This window comes from Cynoglossus semilaevis, chromosome 14, assembly GCF_000523025.1.
Source record: "Cynoglossus semilaevis isolate Cse_v1.0 chromosome 14, Cse_v1.0, whole genome shotgun sequence".
Classification (NCBI taxonomy): domain Eukaryota; kingdom Metazoa; phylum Chordata; class Actinopteri; order Pleuronectiformes; family Cynoglossidae; genus Cynoglossus; species Cynoglossus semilaevis.
In genome coordinates, this window is record NC_024320.1 from 3792080 (window position 1) to 3806114 (window position 14035).

A 14035-nucleotide genomic window follows, 5' to 3' on the forward strand; every position below is an offset into this window, starting at 1 on the left:
TAAAAGGTAGTTTTTATGGCGCGGAAGAGCTTACTGTGAACCGTCTGCTCAACTGGACTGATTTGCCTTGCCATTGTACATCCTAAAACACTGTTGCTCGTTTCTCTGGTAGTTTTAATCCAGAAAAGTTTTTTTTCTTTTGCTACAAAACCAAAGCATGTAACAAAAAGGGGTAAAAGCCACTGCTGCACTTTTTTCTGCCTGAAAATGAAAACAGTTTTCGAACCAAGTTTCGAAGTATGTGCCAAATAGCTAACTTTTGGCCGTTACTCAGTTAACGGAAATCGGAAATGCGCTGAAACTATATGTGTAATCTTGATAAGTTCCTGATCCCGCAGTTTTCACATGTTTTTTTTTTAATTAACTAATTCACTTTTCCCTTCGTCCCTCTGTTTTCAGTGGGAGTTCCAGGTGGGTACATGTGAGGGCATAGAAATAGGCGACCATCTGTGGGTTTCACGCTACCTGCTCCACCGTGTGTGCGAAGACTTTGGTGTCGTAGCCTCATTGGACCCCAAACCACTGAAGGAGTGGAACGGCGCTGGATGCCACACCAATGTCAGCACCAAGCAGATGAGGGAGGAAGGAGGACTTCAGTGAGTGGAAATAATTAAGTGCTATAATATCTTATCTAACATCTCATGGCAGCATAAGTTTTCTTTTTTATTATTATATTGTTTGGGAAATCTGTATCAAACATGTAGCTCTTCGTATTACTGAGTGCCCTTTACAGCAAGTAGCTATCAGTTTGAGAAAGGTTGGTGACCCCTGCTGAATTACACTAATCACCAATGATTACTGTGTGCTATGATATGATCAATGGACTTAAGTGTGACACGGTATTCTTGCTGTTGTTTCCAGCTGTAAGATGTAGTCTAACGCTTTTCCTAACTGTGTTGACTGGACACCTCGTGATGCATTTCGATTTGGGTTGACACAGTTCTTCATGATCCCCTCTGTCTCTCCTCCTGACAGCCATATCAATCTGGCCATTGACAAACTAAAGAAGAAACACAGCGATCACATCCGTGTGTATGATCCCGCCGGCGGTGACGACAACAAGAGGCGTCTCACCGGACGTCATGAGACCTCCAGCATCCACACCTTCTCCTCAGCAGTGGCCGACCGAGGCTGCAGCATCAGAATCCCCCGCCAGGTGGGTGAAGAAGGCAAGGGCTACTTCGAAGACCGGCGTCCTGCATCCAACTGCGACCCCTACATGGTGATCAAGGCCATCGCTTGCACCTGCCTACTGGATTCAGACAAAGGTGAACAGGAAAATTAGAAGAGAGCTGTAGCAGCCCTGCAGCTGTGTCTGCAATATATTTCTTCCTGTACATCACTGTGTGAGCTCCTCTGAGCTGGATACTTGTCTGTGATAGATAGCAAATGTAGATTTGTGTGGAGAAACAATTAAAGTGTAATTTGTCAAACTAAGGCTGTTGGATATGAGTTGGACTGCCACAATCTGCCTACCTGGTTCCCAGTACAAGAATCAGTTTTCCAGAGATGGAAAATGTATGACATGATAATAAAATACATATATAACAAAACAAAAAAAAAACCTTGGTTAAATCTTGGCAACAGCAACAGCAGTCTGACGAAGAACACACAACGAAGCAGTCTTTTTTTTTTTTTTCAGATATGCATGCTTTTACCCTTTTGTCCAGCAGATGGAGTCAAAATTAAAGTAAAAGGTTGCTCCTTCTCTCCAAGAACAGAATCACAAATGCTTGTTACCAAGTAAATCAGGGTTATCTATATATATCAAATATTTGCTTCACAAAGTAAAATATCAGTATTATATACCCACTCCTTAATGTATCTACACATATATTCTAAACTTATTGTCCCTGAAGATGTCCCTGATTCCATCTTGAAAAGTCCTGTGACAGAGGATGAGCGAAGCCTAAGGCAGTGAACTCATCAATGGGCTGTCACTCTGACTTCACTGATGTCAGCGTGAACACATCCAACATAAGGTGGAAGAGTGAACATGGAGTGTCATCCTCTTGCTTCCTGTCACGTGATGCTCATGCTGTGTTGAACTCACTGGTCTACAACTCTCCACCTGTGCTAAGCCCGCAGTGCTCTACCCCAATATCATGACATCAACACTTCATGACATCATCGGATCTTTCAAAGCAGCTGTGGTTTTGGTACCAAAGTGAGTGGGGTTACCATGGATACAGTCAGATTGTCTCTAGACAACCATGGTGTTTGTCTGTTGTCATGGAAACATATCTTTTCCTGTTGAGATGAGGACAAGCAATGTCTCCCTCCCTCTTTTCCTGCCTCTCATTTTCACCTCTCTCCCCACTTTGTTCTCCCTTTCTTGCATGATGCCCCAATGCTTTTCCCCTCCTTCATTTCTTCCAACCTTTCTCAATTAACTATTCCTCACATCCCCCCCTGTTTTTCCTCTATTCTTGGTTATCTATGTCCTTCTTCCTAGCTCTCTCTATCTTTAGTTATCTCGGTCTTTCTTTTTTCTCTGCCTTTTCTCACTCTTCCTCCACATCTCTCTATTTCTTTTTTCTATAAAACAAAACTGTTCTGATCTATCTGGAGCACAGTTGAGATTTTCACTTTAGCTGCAAAATTGAAAAGGACACACTTTAACCAACAGGAAATGAGTTAAAAAGAGGTAGAGGAAAGAGAGGAAGTGTTAGGAGGCAGTAATAAGGTTACAGACTAACTGCCTTCCAACAGACAGAACTACTGACAGGAAGTTCTTCCAGACACAGGAGGAGTGTCTGCTGTTAGCTAATGTAGTGGATACAGAACTGGTCATAGAAAGAAAAGCCCGAGCCTCTCAGTGTGGGTTTGGCATTGATGGATGTTGTGATAAATTACACACCGTGTCTGTGTTTGTGTTCACTCACAGTGGAAAGTCTGAGCCGAACACAGATAAACACTGTTATAAAAAGTCTAATCTTGCCAAGACTTCAATATTCCCAACATGGAAACCATGAGGTAAGGACATGACAGTGCAAAATAAAATAGTTTAACAAGTACAGATTGTGTATTGCAAGTAACATGAGGGGTGGACGAACTTTAATATGTTGAAAATTTGACTGAGAGGCCAGTTCATTATTGGTCGGATGTAAATGGTTCTATGGTGTCATGGTTAGCACTGTGGACTCCCACGATGTGAGTTCAAAATTGGTTGAACCTGATTTATTTCTGTAATTTCCCAGCCCAAATCAGTAAAGTACATCTACCTTGAACATTGTGTGAAATAACTTAAATACAATTTACAAGAACAAACCCAAACTTTCAAAGATAATTTTGCACCTTTGATGTCTTCCGCCATCTAGTGCAATCAACAGAAATGACAGGTTGTGATAAATGAAACGGAAAGATTGACATCAGTCTTTACCATACCTTGTACCAGTGCTTAGTGATCCAGATTAGAAAGCTCAGCGGGCTGTATCTGGTCCACAGGCCATATTTTTTAATTTGCCACAAATGGAACAACTTTGTCTTTGTGAGGTGCTGTAGAAACATGGCTGACAAGATGGATCTGCCTTAGAAGCCCAAACGAGCTACAGCGACCTTACCTAACATACTAGAAAATGTCATATTTTTTATTTGCCAGAAAAGGAATAACTTTGTCTTTGTGAGATGCTGTAGAAACATGGCTGACAAGATGGCAACATTTGTAGAAGATGGTCCTTTAATCAGATTAAACCAAATACAGGACTTCTTATTCATTCATGGTAGTCCCCTTTTGGGACCATTGTAGGTATAGATGTTGATTGTTAACCCTCCATCTTAATCAGGGACACTTGCTTTTTTGGTTCACATTAAGCCATATATTTAGCTAACTGTTGGCTATCTTATTTTACCATTTATTTTCAATAATATTTGATCTTTACATATAACAGTGATACGTTCTTAACAGGAAAAAACTACTTTTCTACTTTTTAAATGTATTATTTATTATTGCTCCTGCTAGTTTGTGGTAATAACTAGCCTTTCCTAATTATGTTCTGAATTGTAGTTATTTTTCTAACTTATAGCAATGTTTTTGACTTGTAGGAGCAGTAGTAGTAGTAGCATTAGATGTAATAGCTGTAGAAGTAGTTTTACATCCAGTTATTTTTTAAAGTAGTAAATAATAGCAACGGCTGTTATAGTACTGGTATTGGTAGTTGTTTTATCGTTTGTTGTAGCGTTATTATCAGTGGTTGTAATAATATCTGCAGCTTAAATACAAGCCTAGTTGTATTTGTAGAAATAGTAGTCATGGTGTTTGTAGTTTATACAGTAGAAATATCACAACTACTACAGTAGTAGCTGTCGTAGTACTGTACACTATTAGCATTGTAAGTGCAGTTCTGTCCCATGTTCCATGTAGTCATTGTTTACGGCCCTGGTGACGTCACTATTCTCCATGGGCTCGTGCAGCAGGTGAGAGCAGTAGTTTCGCCTGTTCGCTCTCAGACACAGAGCGGCGGAGGAGCTGTGAGGAGCGGTAGGAACGGCTGCAGTTACTGGAAGGAATCATGGGGAAAATACAAGAATTCGATATCACTCTTTACAACAACAAGGTGGTTTACGGGCCCGGAGAGTCGGTGAGCGGCACGGTGAAGATTCGAACCAACAGCGCGCTGCAGTGTAAAGGTAAAAACTCTGCTCGGTTCCGTTCTGTTTTTACTTGTCGCCTGGCTGAAGTGCGAGGCGCGAGTGACGCTCGGTGGAAATCAAACTTTTTCTTCCGTGGTTGTGATTATGGAGGTCAGGGTGGGGATTGGAGAAGAGCTGGTGGCTGCGGCAGTGAAGCAGCCGTGTAAGACGATTTCAGTGGTCATTTCGTGGCTGCTAAACGTCGGTGCGCAGTGTTTGGGTGTATTTTTTTTGGGACGCATTAGAGACGGTTCCACCCTCAATATCAGGAGACGAGCCTCTATCCGGAGGTTAAACCACATCCTGGTCCTTACCCTACTGCTTCAACATGTTGCTTCCTATGAGTCTATCTGAAGGAAGGAAGAAGAGCCTTTATGTTTGTGAATAAAAGTGTTTAAGAATATCCATCAGCAGAACACACTTTCTGTATCCGTTGTCGTCACTTCACATGTTGTTCACATTTACCCCTGAAACTTTATTAAATACTCCATGTCTTGGTTGACCAAGTTTGGTTAAACAGAGCTATTGACAGTAAAAACACCTTGTTAGCCCCTGGCCTGGGAACCAGCCTGTATGTCACAGGTTCAGGTTAGCCCCTATAGAAAACATGGCCGACTGCGACAGGCCTTTGTCATTTACCATAAGTGTTATCTAAATAACTTTTAAATTCAATCTGTCATATTTTGTGTTCGGAAAATCTTCTTGCTGTTTGATTGTCAACAGTAGTTGGAATTCAAAAGCTGCTGCTCTTCTGCGTCCATTAAAGCCAAGTATTGTCAATAATGTAATTTGATACTTCAATTGCCATAGTTTTAAAAGGACATTTAAAGTTACTGATGAAGGCAGTGGTGGATCAAAAACTTATCTTTTTCATGACATATAATGTCTGTAGTTCTCTTTGGAGATGTAGGTATGGACAGTTCATACCTTAAAAAAAGTTACACAAACTTCCATTACCAGTTAACGCCAATGCATTTCAGTGCATTTTATCCTAATATAAAACTCATTAGTCAGGTGTTAGCAATGGCGTATTGGGTAGAGGAATGTTCTGTCAACCTGAATGTTGAGAGTTGGATTTTAACGTGTTGCCAATGAGTCTCTGAGAAGGACACATGACCCTATATAATTCACCCCACCCTGTGATGTTGTTTGTATACTTGAAGTGGTATTATATAAATCGGAAATGTTGTTTTAGTATGAAGGTGCCAAGTTTTTTCAAATTTCCCTCATACAATAACCTATATGTCTGAAGGATATTCTTGTCAAGAGCCCAGCCAGTGTTGACTGTGTATGTATCATTACCTCATACAGCGTGAACTTCCCCTTTAATAATGTAGGTGAGGCAGCTAGGAAAGGTGGAGGAGAACAGCTTGTTGCCACAGATGGACACAGAGAGTCCATTGTTTGGATCCTTGTAGTGGGATTCTTCACTGATAGTGGGGCCACGGGGGGAGGCTGCTGCTGCTGTCGAACTTTAAATAAAGACCTTTATCAGCGAGAGTCTGGGAGTTGGAGGCATGTTAATTGTCATGGTTTGTAAATAAAGTTGACTGTGGGAGAGTAGAACTTCGAGGTGGGCTGAGTTTTATAGAACAATATGGCTACAAAGGTGGAATACTACACATTGCTCACAAGGTGACAACAAATTGTTTACTGGTTTTATTAGGTCTGGAACAGAGAAGGAATTTCTTTACCAAAGACTAGTCACACAAAACTTGTTTCAAAATAGTTGTAATATTTCTGATGTCAGTAATATTTGTCGAAAAGGACTGGTTATCCTATTTAAAGTAATACGAAATGGGCAAAAAGTCACACTATGGACACTACGGGCAGTGGTGGTTTAGTGTTTAAGGAAGTGGACTTGGGTCTGGAAGGTTGCTGGTTCGAATCTACTACTGAGTTGCTCTGAGCTTTCACCGTCGCTCAAAAAGCTGCCCACTGTTCACTTTGGTGATGGGTTAAATGCAGAGATCACATTTCGTTGTGTGCAGTGCTGTGTCACAATGACACAATGGCTTCCTTTCCTATTTCTCATATTTTTTTCTGATGAATACAGATGTAGCAGTTTATTAGCAGGTCATTTGAGAGCAGTGTGAACCAGGTTTGAGTGACAACACTTGTTTTTTGTAGTGAACAGATGAGTGAACAATGACTTCAGTGGAAACGTCTGTTATTGTTCAAGTGAAAAAACTTTATTTACTTTTTTCAGTGTTGTCTTTGTCCACTCACAACTCTTAAGCTTCAGCATGGTAACAGTAAATAACATGCAATCACAGTCTCACAGTGGTGGATAGATGTAGCTTTTAGGTGAAGCTAAACCAAAACATGATCTGTCTCTCCAGGGGGTTGAAGACTATGAGTCAGAACCTTTATATACTCAACTTAAAAACAATCGTGAAGTCCAAACCCCTACTGACTACATCTGCGGCTTTCAGCACTGCTGTTAATGTACTGTAATTGCTGAGGTTGCATTAACCGTCGATGATGGTTTCAATCGGAAGCTTGACTCGCACAGCAGCAGAATAAAACACAATGTGGGTTTGACTCTGATTCATTCAATCACGTGACAACTTCCTGTTTTGGATTTTTGTGCAGCTGTTTGACTCATTCAATCACGTGAGAACTTCCTGTTTTGGATTTTTGTGCAGCAGAAGCAGCAGATGAACGAATAGAAGACCTGAGAAACTTACATAACGAGTCGCTGTAACCAATCAGTTGACCGCCAGAATAGTTGTTGATTGCTGTAAGTATGGTAGCAGTCCTTGTTAGCTCAGTGCTGGCGTTTAGGGTGTGATTGTGTGTTTGTATAAAAGTGGATGGGGAGGGTAATAATTTATTAGAACGTAAAAGTAATTCCTGCTCGTAGAGATCAAACATAAGTGGAAACTCAAAGTGCTAGCAGTCCTTGTTAGCTCAGTGCTGGTGTTTAGGGTGTGATTGTGTGTGTTTGTATAAAAGTGGATGGGGAAGCTTTGTCAAAGGTGTTCTGAGAGTGTCTGTGTGTGCTACAGAGGGATATGAATAATCACAGGCATTTGGAGTGTTCTCAGCCTCGCTGTATTATTGATGATGCAGCCATTAGACGTCATCTGTATTGATTAGCTTCTGTATGGAGGTGGTTTCTATGAGCATATTCATGAATGTGTCAGTGGAAACCGGGGCTCATTCTAAGATAAAATATGCTGTCTATATTAGGGATGGCTTGATCCAACACTCATTGGATCTGATATTGGTCAAAATTTCTAATTTCACTGACACTAACCTACCACAGGAGGTAGCAGTAGACGAAAAGCTGTTGAGCTGTTAACGCTATGATCAGTTTTTGAGTGCCACCGAATGGAATCATGATGTAGTGACAACATCAAGGCAATTGTTTTCAAGGTGTATTTCTAAAGGTCACGTGGTGCAAGGGTGGTTATAATCAAATCTTAGAAATCATGATGTTGATGTGTAACTGGAATACTCTGGTCCCGTTTGTGTTTTATAGATTGGCATTAAAGGGTGTAGCCAACCTGTCTGTTCTCTTTAACCTCCTGCTGTTTCTTGGCTCTCCTTGTTACTGTTTGTTTGGTCACCTGATACAGGAGATGTAGCCACATTGACCCATGTGGATATTTTATCTCACATGGGACAAACAGTGGGGTCCGTATGTCCCACACCTGGATCAGACTCCATTTGACCTGAATTGAAAAATATCTGCGCAATCAACAGCGAAAATGAGCTGTACACACTGTTTTCTCTTTTGTGTTCACTGTAACCTAATCATAATTTGTCGTAACACAAACCACCATGTTTATGGGATACAAACAAGGCAGGCCTTCCCCTGAGATACACAAACAAACACACCCTAAGACACAAAACGACACGGTAACCTGTGACATTCATGACATTTCTACATCTCCAATACATTTATACATCACCAGCTCTGTTGATGGCTCCATATTAACTTGTCGATGCAGTTTTACAGTCTTGCGTTATTGACCCGACTAATTCATTCAAACCCCTTTAATCTACATATTGTTTGCCCTGAGAAGAGAGTGGAATCACTGAGTGACAGTGATACAGCACTAGTCAATGGCAGTCGGTGTGTGTTTGTTTCTGTGGGACCATCCAGACTCAAACGTCAATGACAGTCGGTGCGTGTTTGTTTCTGCTAAAGTTTCTGTGGGACCATCCAGACTCAAACCAAGAGCATAACCGATAAGAGACGGTAGGACATGGACGAATTCCAAAAGAGTTGGGTGCTGTCCAGCACCACAGTGGTTTTTACTAATTTAAAAACAACCTGCCTTGAAAGAGGACATGGCTTTCACTTTGAAACAAAAAGAAATTAGTGATATCTCAGATTCCACAATCCAACAGAGGGTACTGTAAGCTTTGCTTGACCTTAAATCTGTTTGAAACCCTCTTTGACCTTTCAGTAGAAAAAGAAAGCCACGTGATGTTTCAAGGGCAGATGCCAATTTTGAACATTTTTGTCTAGAAAAACAAAAACAAAAAAACTTTCTATTGTACATACTAAGTATGTTTCTGAGATAATACAATGTCAGAATATCTCAGAGTAATATTATGTTATATTGAGTGTTTTTGTAAATGTGTTAGAGGATTCAGAGACATTGACTTACTAATCAAAGGGGTCTGGCTGTAGTTGACTCCAAAGACTTTTTTCATTTCCATAATTGTATTCTATTTCTTGAATTGCAAAACATATTATATGAAATTGGTTTTTATCTAAATACTTGTAAAAGTCTAGGTTTCCCCACTGTATGTTTTTGGGCACAGTCAACAATGATCAACTCTCTTCTGTAGGTCAGAATGTTTTCTTCAAAATGAAAGGATTTTATTGTGTTGAATAAATCGAGCTTTAATAAATGACATTGCGCTCATTTCTGTTTCTTTATTCTCTTCACTGGTTGTGGTTTTCCTTTGTGTAAAATGTCAAGTCGATACATCATGACTTGGTGAGAGTAACCATGACTCACGATGCCTTCATTCTCACTGATGTCTTTGTTCCTGTTCAGTCATGTGACCTGGGCCATGTGGGTAATAACGTGGGCACACGTCACTTACAGTAAGAGAGCCTTTGAGGGCTGTCACTTTAATCTGAAGTTTAAATAATTGTTCAGAGTTATGTAGGTTACTGTCCACATTGAATGGTCATAAAGCGTTGAGTTTTTTAATAGGTTACCAAGTAATCCATTCAAAAGTTCTCTGATTGCAACTTAGCCTGAAATCATTGTTCGGCCCATTAGCAAAAGAAAATAGTAATGTTAACTGTTGCGCTGTAGGCAAATAAGTGGAACATTCTTCCCCAGAGAACACTAAAAACCAGCCTTTGGGAAGAGGGAGAAGAAAATGAGTCCCTCGCAATTTGATTCAGTATCAAGTAAAAAAACACAAATAATTCTTTAGGGTACCAGACAATTTAATGATAATAATAATTTATTCAGTTCCATCTGAACAGCCCTTGTATAACTCGCATTTTTGAGCAATTCACACGACACTCCTAGCCATTTAAGTTTGCTGTTTCTATTTAATGCCAGACAGCTTTACAGGCCTTGTGTAGGACTAAGTGCGCAGTCACAAATCTAGCAACGTTTGAGTTGGGAATTTACGCTAGTGTTGGTCCTGACAGAGCACTGATTGTTTTGGCGGTGAGTGGTTTTCTTGCCTGCTGCAACAGGTTTCTCTCTTTGTTTTCTGTTGAAAACACAAATAGAGGCCAAAGGACCAAATGCTTTTTAGTGCGTTGGGAAGACGTTGGATGTCCTGGAAAATACTTTTCAAGATTTTCCAGCTGCCCCATGCCAGCTGGGCATGACTCCAAGGGGAAAAAACAATGTACTAAGTGAAGAAACCATTCTTTAACGCTGCCGTCATGTGACACACTGTCGCAAGTGTTGTTTGTGACAACAGTTGAAACACCTGACCCATTTTAAAGAGTTAGTTTAGTGCCAGTATTTGTGGAAAAACACCAGGTTATTTAGCCTCATTCAGAGCACACGCCAGGTTGAACAATACACACAGGTGTGGCAGTGATTCCTAGGAAAGCACAGATGATACGGATGAGTAGTTGACTGCTGACTGGGACTGAACTTTGCTGTGTGACTCAGAACAGTCAACGTTCTCCTACCCCGATGTAACAGAATTATCTAGAAATTTACTCTTTGGTTTTGATTTAAGACATGAAGTGGGTTCGAATCAGATTCCAAACCAGACTAAAGAGATCAGGTCAGACAAGGACAGTGCTGATCTCCACCAGCAAGAGGCTGGTGTTCATATGTAGGTCAGCGCTGACATGGATACTATCGAAAGTGATCTAAGGGAGCTAAGAGAGATGTGGTTTAAAGTCCACAGAAAGCTTTTACACCGATGTGAACACAATGATCCGCAAGAGACCGAATGTTGCGTCTTGCTTCTTTGTGTGTGTTTAGAAACACACGCACAAAAACTTTACATACTTACATAACACTTTTATGTAAGTAGTGACTTAATTTTGAATCCTCTTCAACTCAAACATGAAAATACAAAATGTAACATCTGCTTTATGGTCTAAACCATGGGTTTAAGAATAACCCACACACACCTTGCGCATACCTTAACGTGCAAGGACACACACTTGATAAACATAAAAAAACCCAACACAAATTCCCATGACACGTATAATTTGTCATAGGATAAGGTTAAGTTAGGGATGTATTCTGTTTAATTCTTTAGTATGAACAATGACAATAATGTCCATGAAAATCCAAACTTTGAATAATCACTTTACTTGGAGCAAACCCATCTATAGCTAGTTGGCATATTGTCAGACTACAGACCTTTCATTTAGTTACTAGTTTGTTACAAGCTTACCCTGAACTTCCCTACGCTTCACTTTAAAAACACTGGTCTAAAATAAGAAACATATTGAAAAACTAAGGTGGAGTGGGGTTTCAAGCAGATGTCTATGCCTTTCAAAGGTATTACCCAGAATAATGCTTTTAATAATAATTAATCAATGTAATATTGACCAAATATACATTTGTGTCAGCAGAACCAGCCACTAGGGTACACAAGCCAGTGTTCCTATAGTGCCGGTCCCAAGCCCGGATAAATGGTGAGGGTTACGTCAGGAAGGGCATCTGGTGTAAAACCTTTGGCCGAATCAAATATGCGTATCACAAAAACAATTTCCATACCGGATCAGTCAGGGCCCGGGGGAACAACGACCGCCAACAGTGCTGTTGACCTACAGGGTACTGGTGGAAATTGGACTCCTGTTGGTTGAAGACAAAGAAGAGGAGGGCGGTTGATTCTGAGAAAAAAAGAATAAGAGGAAGGATAGAAGTTGGTCTAAAGTTTGGAACTCCGAATGAATGGTACAATAACAGGGAAAAGTAGAGAACTCTAGAAAGAGAGTGAAGACAGAGCAGAATATCAGCTAAGGTGAAGGGAAAGGTTTACAGGACGGTGGTGAGACCAGCCTTGATGTATGGTTTAGAGACAGTAGCAATAGGCAGAAGACAGGAGGCGGAGCTGGCGGGGGCAGAGGTAAAGATGATGGACAGGATCAGGAATGAGGTCATTAGAGGGACAACACAGACAGGAAGGTTTGGAGAAAAAGCTAGAGAAGCCAGATTGAGATGGTTTGGACATGTGCAAAGGAGGGACAGTGGATACATTGGTAGAAGAATGTTAGAGATGGAGCTACCAGGTAGGAGACAAAGAGGAAGGCCAAAGAGGAGATATATGGATGCAGTGAGGGAGGACATGCAGATAGTTGGAGTCAGAGTAGAAGATGCAGAGAATAGGGGGAGATAGAAAACAATGATTTGCTGTGGCAACCCCTGAAAAAAGGGACAAAGCCGAAAGGAAAAGAAGAAAATCCATTTGTGTCAGCAACTGGTTTCTGTTGGTATTAAACAACCTTTTAATTAATTGGTCAATGCAGCACTTCTTTGTCTCCTACCGTCAAAGGGGACTCAGGGCTGGTCTGGACAAAGAGGCTCCGTCCTTAGGGGGGATTCCCTTACAGTCTGAACAGTCAGGACGAATAGATCAGAAGATCAGGTGGCTCTGTTTGACATGTTGAGAGGATGTGTCAGAGAGAATGAGAAGAGAGCCGCTGGATAAGTGAGAGGGACTAATTGTTAGCAGGACTTTAAGATTTAATGAAGGTAGTAAAGCGTAGGGTCACATTATCCAGCTGTCCTGGGGCACAGAGCGGACACTCTGACCTCTGTGGTCCAGGGTAGAAACAAAAATGTTTTTATGCCAAAGCATCATAAGATAAAGTAACAGAGGGTCTTTTAATTACAAGAAAATATAATTTTCCTTTAGCTTCTTCATAGAAAAGCCTTTTAGGAAGTAGTCAACTTTGGTTGGACTCAAACTCCAACTGATTGTACTTTGTCCAGGTAGCTTTATAGCCAGCAAGACAAAAGCCACGGTGGTAAGACAGAACACATAATCCAAACACATCTGACTGGAATTCATTCATATTTCCCAGAAACACAGCAGTGAATTAGAAGGACAATAACAGTAGGTGACCACCGTGTCCTCCTCTGTATTTATCGTCCACATAGACCACCTCCGTCTCCGCTCTGCCTCTGTTTGGACTCCTTTCTGAGCAGGAACATTATCACAACCTCCATCGTCAACATGTTTGTTAGTGTTGGAGAAAGTGATGTCTCCCGCTAATTAACTCTGAAGTCATCACTGTCCTCAGGTGGACGTGTCGCTTACAACCATACCAAACATAATGTACTGGATGTTGGCAGTGACGTTTGAAATGGACGTACCTTTTAAATGTCTGTTTAAACCAGGCTTTATTGAGTAACAATGAGTGTTACATAGTTGATTATTTTCTCAGGGCGCCACACTTTTTACATTTTTCAATATACCTGAAGTTTGTAGTCAGGTAGTGTGTGATGTTTACTGAAGACCTACTCCCCTATTGAATTCCTTAGAGAAAACAAGAAGCCAAAGCTTTAGGTTACATCCTTTGTGTTTTATATTATTAAGGTCACTGGATTAATCTAAAATTCAGACTATAAAGTGGAATTATGTGCTTTGGTACTAATGAAATAAAATAAAAAAATCTGTTTTGTTTGTCTGCACACTTTAATTTAGGAGCAAGATTGAACAAAAAAAAAGAAGATTTCCCCTTGGAAAAGACTCTTAGAGCAGGAATAAGTGAAGAACATTTTTTCGTAGCATTTTAGCATTCACACTTTTGTTAATTTTAGGAGGCCACAGCTTAACTCTAGCTGTCTCAACAAACTCCTGTCAAGACTCTGAACCACCCCTTCAACCCTCCTTGATTTATGTCAGGCAGTAATCTTGGAGGACACAGTAAGACGTGGTTAAGTCCTGTCTTATCTCGTAAAATCTTTGGGAGTTTCGGAGGTAAATTATGCAG

General features: G+C 40.7%; 3 protein-coding genes across 4 annotated transcripts in view; 2 read left to right on the forward strand and 1 right to left on the reverse strand.

Annotated features, from left to right (window-relative positions):
• LOC103389196 (glutamine synthetase-like) overlaps positions 1-1433 on the forward strand; it is a 5551-nt gene extending 4118 nt beyond the window's left edge. Inside the window, exons 6-7 of the mRNA XM_008324512.2 lie at positions 400-596; positions 976-1433. Of these exons, the coding sequence (XP_008322734.1) occupies positions 400-596; positions 976-1285 (507 nt within the window). The 3' untranslated portion in view covers positions 1286-1433. The remainder of the gene's footprint in view (positions 1-399; positions 597-975) is intronic.
• LOC103389163 (threonine synthase-like 2) overlaps positions 1-14035 on the reverse strand; it is a 649915-nt gene that overhangs the window by 261820 nt on the left and 374060 nt on the right. The window lies entirely within an intron of this gene.
• Positions 4405-14035, forward strand: part of arrdc1b (arrestin domain containing 1b) — a 26198-nt gene continuing 16567 nt past the window's right edge. Inside the window, exon 1 of one of the 2 annotated variants that reach the window (XM_008324519.3) lies at positions 4405-4629. In XM_008324519.3, the coding sequence (XP_008322741.2) occupies positions 4512-4629 (118 nt within the window). In that variant the 5' untranslated portion in view covers positions 4405-4511. The remainder of the gene's footprint in view (positions 4630-14035) is intronic. The other variant, XM_017038436.2, reaches the window with a different exon arrangement.